This window comes from Leopardus geoffroyi, chromosome C2 (genome assembly GCF_018350155.1).
Source record: "Leopardus geoffroyi isolate Oge1 chromosome C2, O.geoffroyi_Oge1_pat1.0, whole genome shotgun sequence".
NCBI lineage: Eukaryota > Metazoa > Chordata > Mammalia > Carnivora > Felidae > Leopardus > Leopardus geoffroyi.
The window spans coordinates 109,416,970-109,441,784 of NC_059333.1; the positions used below are offsets into that span (position 1 = coordinate 109,416,970).

The 24,815-nt window shown below is 37.6% G+C and overlaps 1 protein-coding gene across 10 annotated transcripts in view; it reads left to right on the plus strand.

The window, feature by feature from the left end:
* Positions 1 to 24,815, plus strand: part of PLCH1 (phospholipase C eta 1) — a 221,024-nt gene that overhangs the window by 155,374 nt on the left and 40,835 nt on the right. For all 10 annotated transcript variants that reach the window (XM_045503189.1, XM_045503187.1, XM_045503191.1 and 7 more), the window contains 4 exons: positions 3,969 to 4,062; positions 6,519 to 6,722; positions 16,191 to 16,311; positions 21,917 to 22,088. In XM_045503189.1, coding sequence (XP_045359145.1) covers positions 3,969 to 4,062; positions 6,519 to 6,722; positions 16,191 to 16,311; positions 21,917 to 22,088 — 591 coding nt within the window. The remainder of the gene's footprint in view (positions 1 to 3,968; positions 4,063 to 6,518; positions 6,723 to 16,190; positions 16,312 to 21,916; positions 22,089 to 24,815) is intronic.

Below are 24,815 nucleotides of genomic sequence, written 5' to 3' on the forward strand. Positions count from 1 at the left end.
GAACAAAACCTGAATAAAGTGCTGAATCCCACCAACCTGGAAGAAGGACGACCTTTACAGGGGATAAAAAATTGGAATTCATGGATTGTTTGTTGTCTTGGTAATCGAGACACCATTAGCATCATGAGGAAGAATTTATGAGAGGACACTAAAAATTAACCAAATGGGTAGAAATAGCAGCAATTAACAAACTGAAAACAAAAAAGGTTCAAGAAACACAGTCATTATTCAATAGACTCAATGTCCAACACTTGCATAATCAGAATAATTCAACACTGAATAGCAATTAAATTAAAAAATTAAGATATAACTATCCTAGGTGGAGGGGTAGAGGGAGAAAGTTAGTTTTGATGGCTCGAACAAGCTAAATTTTTTATCCAACACAATAAAAACATCCATAGATAATGCTTAAGGTGTATAAAAATAGAAAATAGCATCATTAACATAACAATTCGGAATATAAAGACTCCTTCCAACAGAAATATCTAGAAATGTTGACATTATTTTTTTTTGGAGAGTGATTATCCATATAGGAGGGGAAATTCTGCTTTCAATCATAAGCTTCTTGGTTTTGATTTACTTAATTATGAATATATGTTACTTTGATAAAAATGAAAAGAGTTTAGCAATATTAAAATTCTGTGCAAATTATACTATGATTTTGGATTTGGTGTGCTTTGGGAATCATAGCTATAAGAAATATAATTATTTACTTCTGACTTTGTTTTGAAATTCATACTCACTGTCAGAGCTTTGCCAGATAACTTATAAGAAGTCTGAGGATAAAATGTTAGTATCAGAATACTACTGTTATGTAGGGATCTATGACTTTGGTTTCTACAACTAGTCCACCTGAAGTGGATTGACCTTTAATATGAGGGCCAGTTAGTCTTTTTTGGATGAGATTAAAGTATTAGAGCAAACTAGGACAAGAGAATGGAGTCCAACCTGGAATAATCAAGGAAGTCAAATTATAGTAACTGACTTGACAGTTTAAAGCATCTCAAAAAATAAGAAGATTCAGGAGTTTCAGCTATATTGAAAAAAAACAACCCGTTTTGAAAGTAAGCGTTTCGATTTTTCAGTAGAGATGAAGAAAAACACCCAGACAATAGGTATAATGTAAAAGTAAAGGCTTTGGATTTGAAGTCAGAAGAATGAAATTTGAACCTTGATTTTGCCTCCTGTTAGTTTTGTGACTTTGAGATAGTGAACCTTTTCTAGCATAGATTTGCATATTTTAAAATGGGAATAAAAACACCAAGTTGATGAGACTGTTGTTAAGAACTATTTAAGATTTTATGTGTAAAAGCTCTTTATAAACTGCACAGCATTGACTACATTATTTAAATGTAAAGAATCATTATTAAATCCAGGATTTTTAAAGCAGTCTTAGCACCACTTGCCTGGTATAGTAAGAAGAGTCCTTCATGTTGGAAACAGCAAGTGGCTCAGATACTGATAGCAAACAGAACTTTCAAATAAGCTTCATGAGAAATAGGAGTAGAGTAGGGAGAAGTTCTTTTCCGTTTCACCTTATTAGCTATGTGGTATAGGGAGCAAAACAAAGGGGAAAGAAACAGTAAAGAGCATTACCCTATGTCGAACCTTCTTTCATACAGTAGAATTTCACAATGGCTTTTTAAGTAAGGTCCGAAAAATTCAGTTTTGTGAAATGCCGGATTTTGCTATTGGGAGTTATTTAAATTAGACCAGGAGTTGGGGGAAGGAGGGAAACTGATTGACATGTACATTTCATTTCTCATTATTATGGGGTTTTACTGTATTTCACTGAGTTAATCCTTAATACTTGAATTTTGATAGGAAGTGGATTATTTCCCATTTATTGTTATATAATGCCCAGAAAATTGTGAGCTTCCTAGAATGCCTACTGATATTTTCATCAATTTACTGAATACTTCTCGAATAGGATGCTTTTTGCTAACATGTTCTGCTTTGTATCTTGAACCAATAACATGTTCTCTGCTCAACTGCAATTAGTTTTATCCCAGGATGATATTTTTGATGTTTGTTACATTAAACATGGGCTCCTGGTAGACCTAAGTCTAGGACAAGGCCGCTACATCTCTGAACAAACAGCCTCATAAACCAAATAATTGCAGTGTAAACTCAGGCTTCCCATGGCACGTGAATTTTATTTTATTTTTTTATCAATTTTTTAAAATGTTTACTTATTTATTTTTGAGAGAAAGAGAGAGAACAAGTAAGTAGGGGAGGGACAGAGAGAGAGGGAGACACAGAATCTGAAGCAGGCTCCAGGCTCTGGGCTGTCAGCACAGAGTCTGGCGCGGGGCTCCAACCCACAAACTGTGAGATCATGACTTGAGCTGAAGTCAGATGCTTAACCAACTGAAATAACCAGGCACCCCAATTTTATAAAATTTTGTGAGAAATTACTTATTTTTTAGATTGCATGTGATAGTATATAGCAGACAAATTAATGAGCTGCTTAAAGCCTGACTAGGTCAGTAGAGTTTTTACAGGTATCATGATTTCATTTATTTTGTGGTATTTTCTGGTGTTGTCTGGTAATATAAGCCTCTGAATGTAGGAAGGATTGTAAAATTTGCTCAATGGATGCATCAGCCATTGTGCAGCTAGTTTGGGGGGGGAGGGGAAGCATTCTATGCTATTTCAAGCCAGCAAAAACAAACAAACAAACGAACAAACTGCAAAACAAAGTTTTTGTTCCCCTGCAGAAGGTTTAAGTGCTGTTTAAACTGTTTAGACAGGGGCGCCTGGGTGGCTCAGTCAGTTAGGCTCCAACTTCACCCCAGGTCATGATCTCGCGTTTCATGAGTTCAAGCCCCACGTCGGGCTCTGTGCTGACAGCTCAGAGCCTGGAGCCTGCTTTGGATTCTGTGTCTCCCCTTCTCTCTTCCCCTCCCCTGCTTGTGCTCTCTGTGTCTCAAAAAAATGAATAAATATTAAAAAAATTTTTTTAAACTGTTTAGACAAATGAGATTTCACTAAAACATAAGCATCAAACCTAAGAGATAATAGAATATTTGAGAAATATTGAGAAGTGGCTCCTAAGATTAGCTTTCTCTATCACTGTTCATTAGTATTTTTAAATGTCACTGTTAGACTGTGGGACTCAATGGAATTTTGATCAAAATATCACACCCTTCATGTTGCTATTTAATTAATTATTCCTGAAGAGTGTACTTTGCCCAGTGACACTAAGTATGTGTGTTCATGCAGCAACCTTGAGAATGCCTCAATAATAATAGCATGCACTGCTTCTTTGATGTCACACGTTAATAGTAATGCATTTTATTTTCACAACTACCTTATAAGGTAGCCACAGAGAAGGTAAGTGACTAGTTCAAGATCCCGCTGTTAGTAATATGAGATGGCTAATTGGGACAAAAGCCATCTAACTCCAGAGTACTTTGTTATGCTAGCTGCTTCATCTAGGTTTTTGGTTTTATTTTCTCTTGCCAACCTTTGTGATCTTGAATCACCATGGCAGATTGCTCTTATGATTCAGCGGAAAGATCTGTAGATATGTACACCCATGAGTGGATTTACCTAGAACATCCTGTTTTGTCAGGGGATCATTTTCTTTCTGTATGTATTTATGATTAGCAAACTGTAGTGTTTGTGTAGAAAACATTAATTTGCAAATAGCTACTAGCTTATAGTAAGTAGATTTTAACAGTGGATTTGCACTGATTATTGATTTTATTTTATTAATTTTGCTTCATGGAATACATTTGTCTATTACTTGAACGGATGTTTTCACTGATTAAATCTGAAGGGTAACATGGTAAGATTCAGATCATTTTCTAAAGATAAAGTTGCTATGACACTAGTAATCTCAAATAATGCTCATTAAATCACTTTGCACTATATAATGAATGCTTAAGCAATGTGCCTTTTTAGCATAGAAGAAAACATCTCATGGAATTGCAGGTACTCTACTAATGTTTTGTTTTGTTTAGATGAACAATGTGACAACAGACTATTGTCTTGACATCATAAGGAAATTTGAAGTTTCAGAAGAAAATAAGACGAAAAATGTTCTTGGCATAGAAGGTAAAATAACTAATTTCTTAATATCTCATTTTTCAGTTCAGTTTGCTAAGTTAAATTCTAGCAAAATTTTTAGTAAAAGAAGTCAGGAGATATTCATGGATTACAGGTGATTCAAATAAAACTCACAAAACAACATATTTTCCTATAAAACAGATGCCATGATATTGCTATTTCTCTTACTTTGGCAATGATCTTATGCATGTTCTACTCTAAGCAAGTCAACCTGATGCCACCATGTGGGTGATAGATGCCAAGAAATATTTGGACTTCTCTCAAATGGCAAATTTTGGAAAGAGATTCAACCTGGTGATTTCAAAAAAGGAAATTTGGTCTTCAAATAACTAATCTATGACATTAGTGACTTTGAAAGTACAGGTTTCTTTAAAAATCTTGGCAATGAACTTGTTTTTACCTAGTTGGTAGCAGTGGAGATATTGTTGGAGCCACAAATTTTGTTAATACAACTACTTCATTATATAGTTGAGGAAAGTGAAGCTCTCAAAGAAATTAATTTGCCCAGAGTTATATACTTAGAATGTAGCTTCAAGGATCTTGCACATAAATGTGAATATAGCTACATGTATGTGTAAGTTATATATACTTAAAATACGTGGGGAAGTAAATTTCAGGCTGCTACCCAAGAGAAGAACAAATTTCAGGCAGAACCAATAATCTAATGAAGGACCGCCAAGGCCCCCCATTGCCCTCAAGACCATCCAAAGCCATGGTTTATCTTACTGTTTTTGATTCCTGCCCGCCCTCCCCCCCCCCCCACCCACACACACACACTGGTTTCAGGCTCAGTGTGGACAAGGAGGTTTGGTACCACATGTTTACTTCCTGCGGTGGAGGGTAATTAAAAGAAAGGAATAATTTAAAACTTATATATATTAAGAACCATTTTAAAACACCTAGAGAAGATAAACTAATTTGGGCCTTTTCTTTACCAAGAAATGAATGTTTTGCTTGGTGGGCCCCCCAAAATGGAATTAAACATGATTTCTACATTATTGTCATAAAAGATAGGCATGAAGAAATTCTCCAGAGTGTCAGAGGATATTTACAGATACCGATACCAGTTTCTTGAAGACTTGAAGCAATTTAACCTGATAAATTGGAATGTCATTCCACTTAAGTACTTGTGGTCATTCAAGTATTTATTCATGTATTAATTAATGCCTCTTCTACCTAGGTATTATGTTTTGAAAAACTGTAGAAAAACTGATCAGGTTTTCTATAAAATTGTTTGAGTATAGCTGATACACAGTGCTACACTAGTTCTGGGGGTATATCTTAGTGATTTTACAAATTTATAGCTTATGCTATGTGTTGCTACTGTCTGTCTTACTACGTCGCTATTACAATATCATTGACTCTAATCCTTAAGCTGCGCTTTTATTCCTATGACTTGTTAATTCCATAACTGGAAGCCTGGACCTCCCTCTCCCCTTCACCCATTTTGTCCAACCCCTCATCCCCCTCCCCTCTGGCAACCATCACTTTGTTGTCTGTATTTCTGCATAATCTTTAAACATTATTTTAAAGTTACAAATGTGCTAGCTATTAGCAGCATCTTCCCAAACCAATTTCAAAGTCAAATAACCACACTCTCAATTTAGGCTGTGCCTAACTTTTGACCTATTACTGCACCCGTGGCACTAACAGTACTGTTTTTTAAATGAATAACTTATCAAATTGATGGTTGCACAGTGTATCACTTTGTGTAAAAATTGCTTTAACACTGCATCAGTAACCCATTAGATCATGCTGCATAATCCTAGCTTGAGTTCAGTAGCTATTGAATGGCTTTGGAGTAAGCCCTCTCTCATACTCAATCAAAATTCTTGAAAAGCCTACTTATTTTTCTGTAGGTTATGTTCACATTGCTATTCCCCAGTCATGTTTCAGTTTTTAACACTATTTGACCTGAAACAAATCTCTCATTGCCTTAGTATTCCTCATAGTACCTGTCCTGAGTGTAAGTAAGATAATCATTAAAACATACTTTAATTAAAAAATTTTTTTTAAATGTTTATTGATTTTTGAGAGAGAAAGAGACAGAGTGTGAAGTGGGGAGAAGCAGAGAGAGAAAGAAAGAGAGAGAGAGGGAGACCCAGAATCCAAAGCAGGCTCTAGGCTCTGAGCTGTCAGCACAGAGCCTGAACTGATTTTTTAATGTTTATTTTTTGAGAGAGAAATAGAGCATGAGTGGGGAAGGGGCAAAGACAGAGAGAGACACAGAATCTGAAGCAGGCTCCAGGCTCTGAGCACAGAGCCTGACGTGGGGTCCGAACTCATGAACCATGAGATCATGACCTGAGCCAAAGTTGGACGCTTAACCAACTGAGCCACCCAGCTGCCCTGCTATGAACATACTTTGATCTCTGTTGTCCCTGATGGAGTCAGTTAAGTACACTTTGAAAGCTAAAGTACTTTACTCTCTCTTTCTTCCAAAGGGTTCACGAACTTCATGCGTAGTCCTGCTTGTGACATATTTAATCCATTGCACCATGAAGTGTACCAGGACATGGATCAGCCTCTGTGCAACTACTACATCGCTTCCTCTCACAACACATACCTGACGGGGGACCAGCTCCTTTCCCAGTCCAAAGTGGACATGTATGCACGGGTGCTACAAGAGGGCTGTCGCTGTGTGGAAGGTTTGTGCTTTGTCTGAGCTCTGCTGTGTGTTGATGGAGACTTAAAATATGTACTCACACTAATCAGAACCATTTTTCTGCTTATTGTAGAGTCATTCTTTACTCATGATGCTCTCTGGATCCTCCTTATTATCCAATCAGGAGGAGAGAGAGAGGGATGTACTAGAAGTTAGGAAGCACACCTTCAGTTGCTACAAAATTGTGATGAAAATGAAAGTTTTCCTAGAAAGATTTTTTTTTAATTTAAACAATGACAAAGATAGTTCAGGATAACTTTTTTTTTTTTTTGAGACACTTCATCAGTCAGCAACATTTATTAAATTTCTTGTGGGGTCTTGATTGTGAGGACACAGATATAGGACACGGTTTCTGCCTTCAAGGAGCTGACAATCTCATAGACTGGGTGGCCATTAAAAACAGTAGTACAACATGAGAATTCCTCCAGGCAAATCATATACATATTGAGAAGTGTTGGTACAAAGAGTAAGATGTGAAATAAAATGCGATGACAACTAGGTAGGCTGGGAAAATAAACTTGGGTCAGTCATAAAGAGGTAAAGGATTTGAGTGCTGTAGTGAGAAATTTCAGCTCTAGCTTTTGGTAACGGGTTCATTGAAAGGTTTTCATACATATGGTGATATGATCAGACTTGCAGTTTAGAAAGATCATTTGGGTCACTGTGTGGGAGGACAAGTTTTTTAGAATATGTGTTTGTGGCAGGGAAGAAGAGTGAAGCTAGATAGAGCAAAGAGAATGGTAGGAAGGCTATTACAGTGATTCCAAGGAAGGGTTCACTGGACTGAGTGAGTTGGAGAGACAGTTGCATAGCTATTAAAGAAGTAAACTCAGCAGGACCCAATGCAAGAAGTAAAGGATGTAAGGAATGAGGGTGAGAGCTGTAGTAAATGAATGGTGCCCTCACATTATGTGGGAAATCTGGGGGGAAGAGCATTAACGAGTTCAGTTTTCCATCAGTTGAGTTTATAGTGACTTTGTAACATTTACATGGACATTTTTATCAGTCGGTTGGATAATAATATCTGAACTCAATGGAAAGATCCAGGCAAGATAAAGATAATTTAATTCTGTGTTTTACTTTTGTATTTCTGTATTTCTGTATGTATGTATGTATGTATGTATGTATGTATTTATAGAACGAGACCACGAATTGGGGAGAGGGTCAGAGGGATAGAGAGGGAGAATGAATCTTAAGCAGGCTCCATGCTCGGTGTGGAGCCTGATATGGGCCTCGATCCCACAATGCTGGTATCATGATCCGAGCTGAAATCTAGAGTTGGACACTCAACTGACTGAGCCACCCAGGCACTCCATAATTCTGAGTTTTGTATGTGATATTTAAGATCATGAAAGTGTACAAGATCACTTACAAAGACGAGTGGACAAGTGAATGAGGCCTGAGTAGTGAAGTGATCCAGCATTTAGATGTAGGAAGAGCAAGGGTAACCAATGGGGATTAACTTAGAATGGTCACTGGGTCCTAAGGGATGAAATGGTCATAAATTTCCCATGCAACAGAAAAGTAAAATAAGGTAAAAATTAATTATCCAATCTGGTTGCATTTAACAGCTAGAAGGTTATTGGTGTCTTAAAAAAAATTTTTTTTTAATGTTTTATTTATTTTTGAGAGTGAGGGTAGGAGCAGGATTAGGGGAGGGACAGAGAGAGAAGGGAACAGAATATCCGAAGCGGGCTCTGGGCTGATAGCAGCAAGCCTGATATGGGGCTAGAACTCACAAACTGTGAGATCATGTCCTGAGCTGATGTTGGATGCTCAACCAGCTGAGCCACCCAGGTGCCTCTGGTGTCTTTTGATAGATAGTTTTGGTGACATGTTAGTGAGAAGTTGGGGGTAGCTAATCTGCTATGGGTTAGTCACTTGGCATTTTTCTTCAGTGGAAGAAAACTGGGAGATTTTGACACTTGGAAGAAGAGAAAATGAGGACACAAGCTTTGTTTTTAGATGGGATAAGGGGACCAGATTTTGAAAGGGTTCATGTCTGATAGCCTGTCTTTTCTCTGGGATGAGAGCATCATCTACTAAGTGTAAAGTGAGTGGAAGTTAGCTTGGAGGCTTAAGAAGATCAACAAACAACGGGAGAGGAGTTGACAAGATAAACTGGGAAAGTTCCTAGCTAGTTTCAAAAACAGTCTTAAAACAGTCTGTTTGTTATACAAGATCTGCATGTTTAGATTCCTCCCACCTCACTCCCATCAGAGTAGATATAGGAGCAGTGAAGATAGATTATAAAATTGATCCATGCCTCTAGATTTCTAGGTCATATAAAATATCTTCAAGGTGTTGGTGAGTACTCTTAAGTAAGTAGTCAGTAGGTCGGTGAGTCTAAGAAGGAAAATAAATGAATAAGGGGCCATTAATGAGGTAAGGAAACTAGAAAACTCCAAGAAATAGAAATATGGGGAAAGTTGTCATCACACACACACAAAAGAAGAGCAGAGAGTTGTTATCACAGAGCGTGGGCTTTTGGACGTAGTTACAGGTGACGACTGTATCCAGGGTGTGTCATGGGTGGGCATGAATGAAGTAGAGTGAGGATGGGATTGTTAGCATTGGAGAGGTCAAAGGTAAAAAGATGGAGTAAGTTGCCCACCTGTACTTTTACCTCACAAAGGATGTTGACAGGTAGATTAAATGTTAAAAATTTTCAAGATTAACAGTTGGAGATTAAAAACTAAGCCAGATATTTAAATGCGAAAAAAATACTATAAGAAAGACACTTGGAAGATTACAGAAAGGTAGAGTTGGATAAAGCGAGGTTCAAAAGTAAGGAGTTTTTTTTTCTTAATGGATGTAGGAGAAAAAATGTTTAAAAATAGCAATAAAGGCCTAGAGAAAAATTAAAAATAGATCTACCCTGTAACCCAGCAATAGCACTGTTAGGAATTTACCCAAGGGATACAGGACTGCTGATGCATAGGGGCACTTGTACCCAATGTTTATGGCAGCACTTTCAACAATATCCAAATTATGGAAAGAGCCTAAATGTCCATCAACTGATGAATGGATAAAGAAATTGTGGTTTACATATACAATGGAATACTATGTGGTAATGAGAAAGAATGAAATATGGTCTTTTGTAGCAACGTGGATGGAACTGGAGTGTTATGATAAGTGAAATAAGTCATACAGAGAAAGACAGATACCATATGTTTTCACTCTTACGTGGATCCTGAGAAACTTAACAGAAGACCATGGGGGAGGGGAAGGAAAAAAAAAAAAGAGGTTAGAGAGGGAGGGAGCCAAAACATAAGAGACTTAAAAACTGAGAACAAACTGAGGGTTGATGGTGGATGGGTATTGAGGAAGGCACCTGTTGGGATGAGCACTGGGTGTTGTATGGAAACCAATTTGACAATAAATTTCATATTTAAAAAAAATAAACAAATTAGACATAAAAATAAAAAAAAAGCCCTAGAGAATGACTCTTGGTCTGTGATTTATACTAAAAAACATCTGTGGAGAAAAGTAGTGTCCTCCAAGGTAAGCTGATTGTTAAGATGAGGAGGTTGAAAGAGAATTCCAAAAAGAGTCGGATAGAAGGGAGTTTGTGATGGAATGGAGGTTCCATGGAACAAAGGGGAATCACGTTTTGGTGGGGATGTGCTGGGAGTTAGCAGTAGATAACAGCACATCCTGGGCTGGTGAAACAGTGTAGGGGAAATGAATAAAGCAGTAGGGTGATAAGACTAGTAACTAGATGGGCCTTTGTCATATAGTTTCTGGCATGTTATCTGGGTCAATTAACATTTTAAAACTGGACAGGCATTAAGAACTGTCTACATACAGAGCAGTTAGAACCACTACAAATTTAGTGTTCTGGAAATTTATGCTTTAAGAGATGTCATTTTTGCAGTCAATGGAGAGAGCACCTACTGACAGTGAGTGACTGACAATTGAGTAGCTTAAGCAACTAATGAAGATGCTTATAAAATATTAACATAAAGAAGAACCTTTTAGAAGATCTCGAGATGACATTCTGCTCTCGGCCATTATTCAACCCTTTGTTCATTCAGTACTCAGGAAGTTTTACATGTCTGACATGCACAGAGATTCCCTGCGCAAAAAGCCTCTTTGGATTCACAGTGATGGTTGCCTATCATTTTAAATGGTGACATTTCCTTGGAGGCCAAGTATGGAAAATGACTTGTAGTGACTCCATGAAATGATAGTTAACTCCAGACAGTTTTGCAATTTTGTTAAGTGCTGTGTCCCGTACGGTATTTATTTTGCTTTTCAGGTCCTCCAGGTACCTGGTCTTCTCTTTTTTGCTTTTTAAACATTTTTTTTTCAACGTTTATTTATTTTTGGGACAGAGAGAGACAGAGCATGAACCGGGGAGGGGCAGAGAGAGAGGGAGACACAGAATCGGAAACAGGCTCCAGGCTCTGAGCCATCAGCCCAGAGCCCGATGCGGGGCTCGAACTCACGGACCGCGAGATCGTGACCTGGCTGAAGTCGGACGCCCAACCGACTGCGCCACCCAGGCGCCCTTCTTTTTTGCTTTTTTAGTCAAAAATCAGTGTCCTACCCAAGCCCAACCATGTTCCCATGATCAACTCCTTATACTGAATTAGAACATCTAATCCTCCAGCTTAGTTTTGCCTGTTAAGAAGGAAAGTTATCTGATTAAGACAATTTATAGCAAGGTACAAATGATTTTTAGTCTTAGCCTTTTTTAGTGTCTTTTGATTTTAAAATGAGAATGTTTAGAAATTGTGTGCAGTAGATGTTATTGAATATGGGCCTTCCCTTGTACGTCCCTTCTTTCTTCCTAACTGCCATTCACCAAAGTAATAGAAAGAAGCTACTTGGCTCTCCTTTTCTAGTAGGAGCTTGTCTGCTCCAGATATTCACACAAGCTGAGGATATATACAGTTACGGTGTAATTTTAAAGGACACGCAATCTGTCAAATATCTCCCTTACCAGTTCGTGTCAGTAAATTCCTCCCCTTGTATTTGGTTTACTTGAAGTTATTTCTGTTGAAATAATCTGTAAGTGGACAGTGAAAGTCAAACTACTATTTCTGGAAGGTTTTTGTTGAGGACAAGAATTATCTTTGTTTGGGAGACTTGATCAGCTTTGTCCTTGACCTATTTCCTGTTCCAAATTAGGGTTATCACTTTGGCTTTGAATGTACTGTAGGAAGGAACTACCATGATTTCAGCCCCTTTTGTGAGTTAGGTCCTGAGTGAGTGCTTTCTATACATTCTCATTTGATTCTTACAACCTTAAGGGGGATAGAATAATCTCCTTAAGAGGATACCCATTTTGGAGTAGGTTAAGTGGCTCAAGTTTCCATAGCTGGGAAACTTGCAACCTGAGGTTTTAACTCAAGTTGATTTAACTCCCCTGCTCCACTTTTCCCTGGGAAGTCTATGTGCTTTTTGGAGGAGGAAGTTTGAATGGCATGATCAGCCCTAACACGGATCAAATGACAGTCATCAGTCACATAAGGAAAGCTAGAAAAACTGAAGTGAAGCACTGAGGGGACGTTGGCTTGAGAAGAAGGAATTTGCTTGGTTCAAGATTAGGACTACCGTCTAACTAGATGTTCCCAAAGACTTAGAATTTGATGACACGATCTTTTGTGCTTTCCTAACAACTTCTGTCAGCGCTGTGCTTTCGAGATCTTAGTTTGCATCTGAAGTTTGGACCTGGAGACATCAGTGTATATATACCCAGTGATATGTCATCTACCTTGGGTCCAGATGAAGCTGTTTTTACTCCTAAATAGATGGAGCTAAGATTTAAAGAACCTGATGTATAGAGTGTAGCAGGTCATGGATTGAAAATCTCAGTTACCACAGACATTTTTCTGAAGCAGCTTTTGCCAAGGATAGCACTTCAAGGTAGAGAATAATGATTCTGGACAGGTTCTTCATGGTATTGTGACCTGAAGAATCTCCCCACTTTCAAGCTTCTAGTTTTATAATGTTGTGTTTTCCATCTCCATTAGTACAGCTGTAGGAATGTCTTTGGTAAAGATACATAGAGAGTATTGGGGAAGACTAATAAGTCTTTTTTGGTGAAGTGGGCTTGTCAGCAAATCAATTTGAGAACACTTTTTACATGGCCTTACCTTCCCTTGATTTTCAGCCCAAGTTGCCTAATAAATATGGATGTTCTGTCCAGGGGATTTTCACTCTCATTATGGAACTGATGTTGCATCACTGCTATAATTGGTTTACAACCTTTCCTGTTATCTCTGGAAGTGCTATCAGGATGGAGTATTTTTAAGTTCCATTATGAAAAGCTGTCATCTTAGCTGCTCGTCTAGGCTGCAGAACTAACCACCTCTTTGTCCAAGTGCTTTCGGAGGGCTCTAATGTGTGATGTGATTGAAAAATGGGCCACTGGCAGTTTTGTGGGCATGGGAATTAGTTAGAGGGTCTCTACCTTGCTAGCATTCCCATTACAGCATTACTTCTTACAGGAAACTTCCCTGTCATTTGAACTTGGCTATGATTGCCACATGTTAGGATGCTGGTACCATTTGGGAGTGTGGTTATCCTTATTCACCGGATAGATGATGAAATAGATCTAAAGTGTGAACATTTTTAGAAGAGCTGTCCTTGACTATGGATATTCTGCCTATGTTTATAAATAATAGGAAAAGAGGACCTTATTTCATGATCCATGTGGTTTAAGAGCTATTTTTATGTGTACATGACAATCAAATAAGGCATAGCATTGCCTTGTCTACATTCATTCTTTTTGAAAGGGTATTAGTTCATTTATGAGGAACCGTTATGCCGCCTTTCCTCCACAAGGGGGCTAAATCAGAGTATAAATTAATCAAATTACGTACCTTTGAAACATCTCTGCCTTCTTTCCACACCCATATCCAAAGACAAATTAAAGAATATCAAGTACATGTCAAAAGATGGATGGAGCTTCTCTTCTTAGAAAATGTCTTTGATACATTTGACCTCATTTGCAGGCCCAAAGGAATAATACAGTTCTTCATGCTAGTATCTCCAAACCTTTGATCTTCTCAATGGCATCTTTATTCTTAAAATTTGTTTTTTATATTCCTATGGTGTTAACCTTGAAAATTTTTTTCTCCTTTTACCTTTTTCATTTTTTCCCCTAAGCATAATTTATAGCCAATGTTTAATTGTAATATAGGTGACTGTACTAGGGAACAGAACTAATGGGATCTCTCTCTTATATATGAGAGAGAGGAAGAATGATTTTAATAAATTCGCTTACGTGATCATGGGGATTTCCTAGTCTGAAATCTGTATAGCATGCCAGCAGTTTGGAGACGTACATTACAGTCTTTAGAAGAATTCCTTTTTCAGGAAATGGGAGTCTTTACTCTTCAGACCTTCAACTAATCGATGGGGCCCACCCACCTCATGGAGCATAATCTACTTTACCCAAAATCTATTGATTTAAATGTTAATCGCATCTAACAAATATCTTTATAGCAACATCTAGACTGGTACTTGATCAAATAAGTGGGCACCATAGTCTAGCAAAGTTGACACATAAAATTTACCATCGAATCACATTATGGTTATGGTGAACAATTTGAAAGTATTAGAATAAATAAACATAGCATTTCCTGACATAGTATACAAAGCACACATATGAGGAAGGTACTAAAATAAAGAACAGGTGTAGTCATGAAATGTCTGGCCCTAATTAAAAGTCAAAATTTTAACTGGCATTCCATTAGCCAAAGAATGTTTGGCTCATATTGTAATTTAAAAACTAGATGAATTGCTGATATTTAAAAATTGGGAAAATTCACAGGAGTAATGTCTAGATTTTTGATTCTCTCAGCTCTGGCAACCAGAGCTACCAGACTACCGCAAGGAAGGGCAGTGTCATGAGAGCTGGCAGGATTCTTTGGGGGGGGGTCCTAGCTTAGCCTTGACTGGGATTTAGATAAGGAAAGTGAAAGAGGGCATTTTGGTTGACCTTAAATGAAAGACACAAAATCATGGAGGTTTCCTATGTGAGGAAACGTGTGTAATGGAAGAACAAGTCTGTGAGTTCAGGGGTAGGAGAAAATAAGATCGATTTGTCAGACAGAAGCTACGATATTAATTAAGGCAACGGTGGTTCCTTTAAGAATTAAATCTAAAATCTCTGTTTCTTGAAACAGAGGAAGTTTATTTCTTGCTTATGTAAAGTCCAAAATAGGTGTTCCTTACAGGTGAGTCTTTCAAGCAATGATTTAGGGGTCTAGGCTCTTTCCATCTTGTGGCCATGCCATCTTCAGCACATGTCTTCTGCAGTGATAGCAGAAGCTGAGAAAGTCTGGATGGCTTTGTAGGGGAAGTTTTCACAGACCAGACCTGGAAATGGTGCACATAATTTCTGCCCACAATTCGATGGCCACACCCTGCTGCAAGGGAAGGCTGGGCAGTGTAGTCCAGCTGTGTGCCAGGGCGAAAGTGGATACAGACTGAGTGAATGGCCAGCCAGTCTGTAGTACAAGAGATAAGGACCTTGGGGTTAAGCAGGCAGGAGGAGCTATAGGATATTAATAAATTCAGCCTGTGTCTACTGAGTACCTACTGTGTATGTGTTGGATGCTGTGTTATGCACTGAGTAGGCTTCTGAGCAAAGGAACAACGTGGTGAAAGCATTGTTTTGAGAAACTAGTCTGGTGGTAGAGTGTAAAACAAAGAAGACAAACTCTAAGGGTGGATGGTGAGGAAGTGGTTGTCTTTCTCTAGCTGGGAGCCAGTGAAGCTGTCTATACATATAACAATAACAGTATTATCAATAACAATCATAATTACTATGTATCATGCAGTATTATAAGCAGCTTTACATATACTTAGTTATCACTCAAACTTATGATGCAAATGCTACCATGATTTTCTTTTATAGGTGAGGAAAGCAAGGCTTTAAATGATTAAATCATTTGCCCATGTTGATATAAATCTTGGCAGGGCCTGAGGATTTGAACTTAGGAAGTCAGTGTTATTTTAGAGCTATGGTGGAATTAATAAAATGAAAATGTAATAGAAACCTAATGAGTTTAAGTGAGGAGTAATGAAAAACCCTGTTATCGATTTGGGAGGGCCACTGCAGCTTCTTAAAAGACCTTAGTAAACTGAAGAGGAAGAAGCGAAATTAGAGGAGCAACCTGTTAAGAAATATCACTACCCTTGGGCCACTTGATTGGATTTAGATAGATTTCTAATGAGCATTCTTGGTAAATGCTGGGCTGCTTGTGAATGTGACATCTTTGTTAACTGTAAGTACTCAGAAACAAATCACTTACTATCTTTAATTCCTTATTCTGATAAATATGCCAGAACACCCATCTCTCCATTTGACATCTTTGTCATCATCATAATAGGCATAATCTCAAATAGTAAAATAATGTTTGTCTGATATTGCCAGCAATATTAGCAAAACCAGAAACTTTGTGTTGTTGATGTGAAGTTCTGTTTTTGACAGTTGACTGTTGGGATGGCCCAGATGGAGAGCCAGTAGTACACCACGGTTATACTCTCACTTCAAAAATTCTCTTCAGAGATGTTGTGGAGACCATCAACAGGCATGCCTTTGTGAAGAATGAGTAAGTATAGCGACAGTTGGGAGCTAAGCCAGCATAGAGAGCATTGGCTGATGTACCATGACTACAACACCACACACTCTTGCCTTGAGTCTTCATCTCCCTTTCTACTCCCCTCATTCTCTCCCTCCTTGCCAACAAAGCATTGTGAGCAAATAATAAGGGCTCCGTGTTTGTACTTTCTCATGCTCCATTTATTATGTACTCCATTCTCTCTCAAGACATTGCTTCCTTGAAGCATGTTCTTGCAAAGACTGACCTCAAAATTTCTATAGAGTGTTCGTAAAGTTTGGAAACACAGGTTACTGTACATAATAAATAGTTTGTTGATATTATATTAACATACAGTAAAATAGTAACAGCTAGGTTTTCAGACTTGCTGGATGGTCCTATATATACCGAAGTGTCTAGCATCCTTGTGTTACTTGACTCCTCCTTGGCATTGGATAATGGTGACTCTTTTCTCCTCAATACTTGCTTTTTTGGGGCTTCTATTATAACATTCTCCTGTATGCTGTCATTGCTTCTCTCTTGGTTTTGTTTGTTTGGCCTATGGTCTTCTATTCCATTTCCTCATTCCTTTAGTCACTATTTCTTAAGTTGTTGCCATTGTTCTCCTTTTGGGTTGTTTAATTATATGTCCAGAACTTTTACCTGAGTTTCAGAGGTGTGTAGCAAAATTCTTAGTAAAAATTCATCTGAGTGTCCCATACATACCTCGGAATCAACAAATGTCATTATTTATTCAGATATTTAATGGTGCCTACTCTAAGTCAGGCATACTGTAACAGGTGCAGAGAGGCATGACCCTGAGCAAAAGAGATGACTCCTACCATCATGGAGCTCACATCTCAAGCCAAAGTCAGCATTTCATTCTGCCGAACCTTCTCTTGCTCTGTTTCCTTCCAATTTTTTTTAATGTTTATTTATTTTTGAGAGAGAGAGAGAGAGAAAGAGAGCAGGAGAGGAGCAGAGAGAGAGGGAAACACAGAGTACGAAGCAGGCTCCAGGCTCTGAACTGTCAGCGCAGAGCCCAATGCATGGCTTGAACCCATAAACCGTGAGATCATGACCTGAGCCGAAGTTGGACACTTAACCAATTGCGCCACCCAGGCACCCCTCTTTATTTCCTTTTATTTAGGAGTAGCACTTACCTAGTCAGTGTCTTTAGCCAAAAACTGAGTCATTCTAAATTCAGCCAATTCTTGTCAGTTATACTTTCTAAATTATCTTTTGACTCCATTGCCTTCTCTTCATTTCTCTTTGGGCCATTTTCCTCACTGATGCAATGTTTTCCTTTCTGAAACTATAAGCATGATGTTGTATTCTTAAAGTCCTTCAAAAGCTCCCTGTAGTACACAGTCATGTCTTATATGCCCTTCAAGGTTTGGCCTCTTCTTTCTCTTCCAGGGTCTTCTTCCACCAACGCTCCACAGAGATGGAGGGTTCTTCCTTTGTCTTTCAGATCCTCTGGTGACCCCAGTTCTTTCACATCTCCCTACCTTGCATATGCTGTTCCCTCTGCCCGGCACACTCTTCCTCATTACTCCACGTGTCTAATTCTTATTCATTCTACAAGACTGCTTAAACATTGTCCCTCTGGCAAACTTACTGTTACACTATCTGATTTAAATGCTCCTTTCTCTACTCTTAGCATTCTGAGCATATTTCTGTTATATCTAGATAGCACCCTCTTACAATTGTTGGCTTCCTTCCTTCTTTTGAGTCTTTAAGACCAAGACCTCATTGAAAATATGGGGCTCTGTCTTATTCATTTTTTTTTATTTTTTTTTAAAGATTTTTTAATGGTTATTTTTATTAAAAAATTTTTTTTTACATTTATTTATTTTTTGAAAGACATAGAGAGACAGAGCACAAGTTGGGGAGGGGCAGAGAGAGAAGGAGACACAGAATTTGAAGCAGGATCCAGGCTCTGAGCTGTCAGCACAGAGCCTGATGCGGGGTTCGAACCCACAAACCAGGAGATCATGACCTGAGCCAAAGTCGGACACTCAACCGACTGAGCCACCCAGGCGCCCCTGTGTTATTCATTCTTTATTGCCTAGCAGATGCCTGCAATATACCATAAAGCTAAGAAATGATTTTTGAATAAAAAGAAAATTACAGTTGCATAAAATCAATTTTATAGAATTTAGTGGCCTTGAAAATTTTTAATATTTGGTCTTCTTATTTATTAACCATGAGGTTAAAAATGTCGTTTTAATGAGAGACACTTGCTGCATGGCAGGTTTAGTTTATGGTATCTGCTATATGGAAGAATCGCAAGTACTGAATTCTGATGGGTCTCTTCTACCCTGATTGCTACTAGATTTAGCGAAGTTGATGAAGTGATTTTGCCATTATTTTCCAAAATGTGAAGTTGGGTGTTGAAAGATGTGCTACCTTGGAGGACCCTTTGATAACTTGACAGTGCTTCAAGTTTGGGAATACTTAGAAAAGCACTTCACATTAAAAGTTACTATGCTTGTTGAGCACATTTTGAAAGTTCAGTCTTTTTCTTTCCTTTCTTAGGCCTTCCTTATAGCAGGATTTCTCAACCTTGGCACTATTGGCATTTTGGACCATGTAATTCCTTGTCATGGGGAACTGTCTTGTTTATTGTAAGATAGTTAGCAGCATCCTTGGCTACTAGACACTAAATGTCAGTAGTACTCCTTCCCTCCCTCATATTGTGACCACCAAAAATGTCTTCAGATGTTGACAAATTATCTGTCTGGGAAGGGTGCCGTACATTCTCCTCTCCCCTGTTGAGAAGCACTGCTTTATGTTTAGCATCATTAAACGCTAATAGGCTTTTTATAAACAGATTAATAATTTATTTACTTATTTTTTAGGTTTATTTATTTAGAGAGAGAGAGCGAATCTTAAGTAGGCTTGCACTGTCAGTACAGAGCCCGATGCAGGGCTCGAACCCATGAACCATGAGATCGTGACCCGAGCCAAAATCAAGAGTCAGATACTTAACCAACTGAGCCACTCGGGGCCCCAAACAGATTGATAATTTAAAAATTCGTTGTTAGAACCCCTTGATGTGATTGCATAGACAATCTCTTGCTAGTTTGTTCTTTTTCTCTCTAACACTCTGGGATAAAACCTATGTGGTTGCAAGAGCAAACAGATTATAGCAAGATAACCCACTCCAGTCACAAAAGTTCATCTCCGATATTACCTTTGGCATCAGGTTTTACTAATGGGGAAAGAATGTAGTTTCAGGAGGTCATAACCCTTTCTGTGGAGCATGTGCTATTGTCAGACAAGCCCAGAAATAAATTGTTTTTCTCTACATAGATGTATTAGCCAATTTAAATATTGGTTTTTGTACTCTGAAAAATAGATATTGCCTATTACTTCAGAAGATATGTGATAGAAAAGTAGGAAAAAAACCACAACAAGCTAATTTTGAAATAATTTCTTACTCTGAAGAAAAAAAAATCAGAAGAAGAGTAAGATCAGTAATTAGTCCTTGTTCCCTTTCTGCCTTGGCCACCAGCTCCCCAGGCTGTCTTTGGTAATCAGTCTGCTTGGGTTTCACATACTCTGCACAGAAATCTGAGGGCTTGTGGGGAGTGAATGCTTGACTTTTTTTCCTTTCTGAAAGTAAAGACTAGTATATAATTTTATACAAATGATTTTAAAATGCTTGGCATAGGATGCTATAAATCACAAAATTCCATTATGATATTTTATCCTCAATAGTAGTTTTCAAACTGGGGGCTGATAATATATTTTTAGAGTAAATGTCAGCACATAATGATACACTGTGGTCTCTTAGACACTTACAGACTTTTTTTGAAAATTGAATTTATTTAAGTTTTCATATGGAAGTTTATTTTTTTTAGTATAGTTGACACACAATGTTACATTAATTTCAGGTGTACAACACTGTGATTGGACAAGTTTACACATTATGCTATGCTCACCACAAGTGTAGCTACCAACCGTCACCATACAACATTATTACAATATCATTGACTGTGCCTTTTATTCCCATGATTTACTCAATTCATAACTGGAAGCATGCATCTCCCACTACCCTTTGTCCATGTTGCCCAACCCCTCGCCCTCCTCCCCTCTAGCTACCATCACTTTGTTCTCTGTATTTATAGGCCTGATTCTGCTTTTTGTTTGTTTATTCATTTGTGCTTTTTTTTCTTAGGTTCCATATATGAGTGAAATCATATGGAATTTGCCTTTCTCGGTCTTATTTCACTTAGCATAATTCCCTTTAGGTCCATCCATGTTATTGCAAATGGCACAACCTTATCCTTTGTTATGTCTGTGTAATATTCTAGTGTGTGCGTGCGTGCGTGTGTGTGTGTGTGTGTGTGTGTGTGTACCACATCTTCCTGATCCATCTATCAGTGGACACTTAGGTTGCTTCCATATAGTGGCTATTGTAAATAATGCTACAATAACATACGGGTGTGTGTGTTTTCAAATTAGTGTTTTGGGGTTTTGGGGGGTGAAGGCCTGTAGTGGAATTATTAGATCATATGATATTTCTATTTTTATTTTTTTGAATCTTCATACTGTTGTCCACAGTGGCTGTACCAGCTTACATTCCCACCAACTGCATATACCTCTATATCGACACTTGTTATTTCTTGTGTTTTTGATTTTAGCCATTCTGACAGATGTTAAGATGATATCTTATGTAGTTTTGATGTGCATTTTCTGGATGACGAGTGATGTTGAGCATCTTTTTATGTGTTTTTTGGCCATCTTACATCTTTTTTTTTGGAAAAATGTCTATTCAGGTCCTTTGCCCATTTTTAATTGGATTTTTGGGGGATTGGTGTTGAGTTGTATGACTTCTTTTTATATTGTGGTTATTAACTCCTTTTTGGATATATCATTTGCAAACATCTTCTCCCATTTAGCGTAGGATACCTTTTTGTTTTGTTTGTTGATGGTTTCTTTCATGCAGAAAAGCTTTTTATTTTGATGTAGTTCTAATTGTTTATTTTTACTTTTATTTCCCTTGCCTTTGGAGACCTATCTAGAAAAATGTTGATATGGGTGATGTCAGAAAAATTGCTGCCTGTGTTCTCTTCTAGGATTTTTGTAGTCTGAGGTCTCACATTTAGATCTTTAATCCATTTTGAGTTTATTTTTGGGTGTACTATAACAAAGTGGTCCAGTTTCATTCTTTTGCATGTTGCTGTTCAGTTTTTCTCAGCACCATTTATTGAAGATTATATGTTCTTTCCTCCTTTAGATTTTTGAATAGATAAGACAAAATTACATTATATGAGTTTTTTTTTATTTAGGCTTATCTCTCTTAAAATTTTCTCTCTTTTTCTTTTAAAAGAGACATAATGTATGTACCTTTTTAAAAAGCAAAATATTAAATGAGGGCATCCCACATGATGGGTATTCCGCTCAGCCATCATGCCTGGCAAAATATATTTGGTTAGAGGAGTTTCTTAAAAACTGCTCCTTTCATCTTTCTCATTTTAGTCAGTACTGCTTTCACAAATACTGTCATTAGGACTATAAGAGCATAGTGAATATATAGAGTGATTTTCAAACACCCCTGTGAGTTGCCTATACTTGATGCCTTTAGAATATGTCGCTATCCTCTTAGGTTCCCGGTCATACTGTCCATTGAGAATCACTGCAGTGTCCAGCAACAGAGGAAGATTGCTCAGTACCTGAAAGGAATATTTGGAGACAAGCTGGACCTGTCATCTGTAGACACAGGAGAGACCAAACAGCTTCCAAGCCCTCAGAGTTTGAAAGGCAAAATCCTAGTGAAGGTAATTACCTCCAGAAATGCAATGAAAGGCATTAATGACCAACTAAGCCCTCCCTCCCTTAAGGACTAAAAACTGGTTTATCAGGAGAATAATAGAGTTAATCCATGAAGGGTCGCCTAGATTTGCGTTTGCATCTTGTTCCAATTTATTAATAGTTATACCTTCAGAAACAGCTTGTTATTGACTAACCACATATTTTGGGAGTTGTTTTTGTGAAGTGAGAATATCAATACTGTAAGCCAAATGTTTAATATTTGAGTCTGTTATAGTTTACACTGGCCAGAAGTATGTGCATAGGAGCGAGAGAAGCCTCCTTGTGTCCACATCTGAAAGCATTTCTTTCAGATTCTTCTCTCCCATTTCAAGCTCCAATAACTGTCAAAAAAAAAAAAAAAAAAAAGAAGGGGGAAAAAGAAAAAAACAAACAGTCTTTACGGTTGATCAGCCCTTGGTTATGTAAGTGAGAAGAGCTCACTTGAAAGCAGAGCATAGGCACAGACATAATGCCCCACAGGACTCATGTGTATGTGAAGGAGCAGTAGGTGAAGAGAATGACATTTTATGAACAGATTTTCTGAGGGAGGAAATTTACTACCTGCAATGAGTATTATTAATACGAAGAATAGCCAGAAAAACAGTTACTTGAAATCTCACAGGGCTGACTTTGTGATTTTACTTAATTCCTGTTAATTTTACGTGTTTGGAATAAATCCACCTTGGATAGTTGTATTATTTTGATACCAAAAACCTAAGGAAGAGCAAGAGGGTATTAATATTCAAATCGGGTCATATTTTACTTAACAGCAATGTGTACCAAAAAACCGAATATCACAAAGGAAGCATAGGAAAGTCAAACAATGTAATTTCCTAGGAATAGTTTAATAGGGTCTCTAACGGAGGGCAGCAAATAGGAAAGATGTGAAATATTCGTCTTTGGAATAGGTCAAAACCGATTTTTGTATCAGTTAAATGAAAATTACAGACTGAATTCATCAAAGAGGTATTGTCAGGCATTTGTATGTGGGACAGCATTTCGAATAAAAGCTCCAAATAATGTAAGAGATAACATTAAGGTCAATTTTCCTGAAATCTTGCTAAAGCAAACTCTTGTGGTAAAAACTGATTGCTGGGTTAGAAAGCTAAATGTCACCTTAGTAGCCTTGTAAATGTTTCCATGTTTCCTGTAGTCTTTAGCAAGCAGTCAGAAGGTTAAATGCAGAGTAAGTCCATTTGATTGAAATGCTTCCCTTTTGGACAGTGGAATTTAAGACATTTGATATGCACTGAGTCCCTTCTGCATAATTGGACTTTGGGTCATTTGTCATAGAATGTCCTAGGGCTTATGGGCACCAGGATGCACCAGCTGATCTGGGGCACTCAGTGGGAGGAGTGGCAGCAGTGTGGATTGCGAGCATATGAAGGCATCTAAGGTTCATTCGCTAGTAGCAATGTTTCACAGATCTCGTAGATCTATGGACCAATGCATTTCCATTTGAAGCAAAAATAAAGGAATGGGTTTTCCTACGTACCTTTGGCATCAGAGCCACCTTTGAACCGAAAGGTACCATTTAGTGGCCAATTAACACTTTAGAGATTCACAAGTTGTGTATTATTATAATTATAATACACATGCTTTCCAGGTATATATATACACACATATCTCCTGAAAAGTAAACAAAAGTTGGCTTTTGAACAAAAATAATAACAAACAGTAATTTTCCGTAGATTCTTATTGCCGAAAGAAACTGTAACTATTTGGTCTAAGCTTCTTACTTTTTACAGATGTGAATCACACAGTCGTTACCATTCTTCTTGGGTCATATAGCTTAGAGCTGAATGGTAGCTATCATTCCAGTCTCTAGCAATACTTGTATGTATCATGGACCAATTAATCTAATTCTTGATAACTCCTGCATGAAATAGTATGTAAATCGGAAAGAGATCCCTAAAAGACAACTGTACATTCTTTGTTTGTATCTACTGGACCACAGCCAAGTTCCTTAAGTCACCTTAAGTTCTGCCTTAATTTATTCTATAATTTTCCTTAGATGTAACTGTTGATAAGAAGCATCAAGAAACAATGTTCTGTTGCATTGCGTTTCTTCCTATTTGCCTGGATAAATTACTTTTGAGAACCAGAAATATGGAAGAGTTGGTAAAAAATATAGCCCTCATATCTTTTAATTCAACTTTAAGGATGGAAAATTAGGTTACCTATGGATGCTCTGAGCATCCATAATAATGTGTTCTCCCACCTGCCACCACATTTAAATGAAGGGGAACTAAAGCTTGGTGCAGCTCCCTACCAGCTCATCACTGCTTGCCCATCACGGTTACACTTTTGTTTCCGTCTTGTGGTATCAGAACTGTTTATATCATTCAAGGATTATTACTCCTTACTTGCAGATGTTACTTCTCATATTTGGTAGCTCTGTTCTGCTGAACATTTAAAAAATATGTTGGCTTTGTTCTATTTCAAAGAGGGAATTGCTGTTATATTTTTTATAATATAATATAATATAATATAATATAATATAATATAATATAATATAATTATAATATATTATATATAATATATTATATAATTATATATAATTATATTATAATATATATTATATTTCAAATGTCTTGCGGACAGATCCATCTTGGTTATCTGTCATTGTACCCAAAACAGAGTTGACTCTGAATAAGTAGTTGGTGGTGAATAAATGAAGGAGGTCATTAACT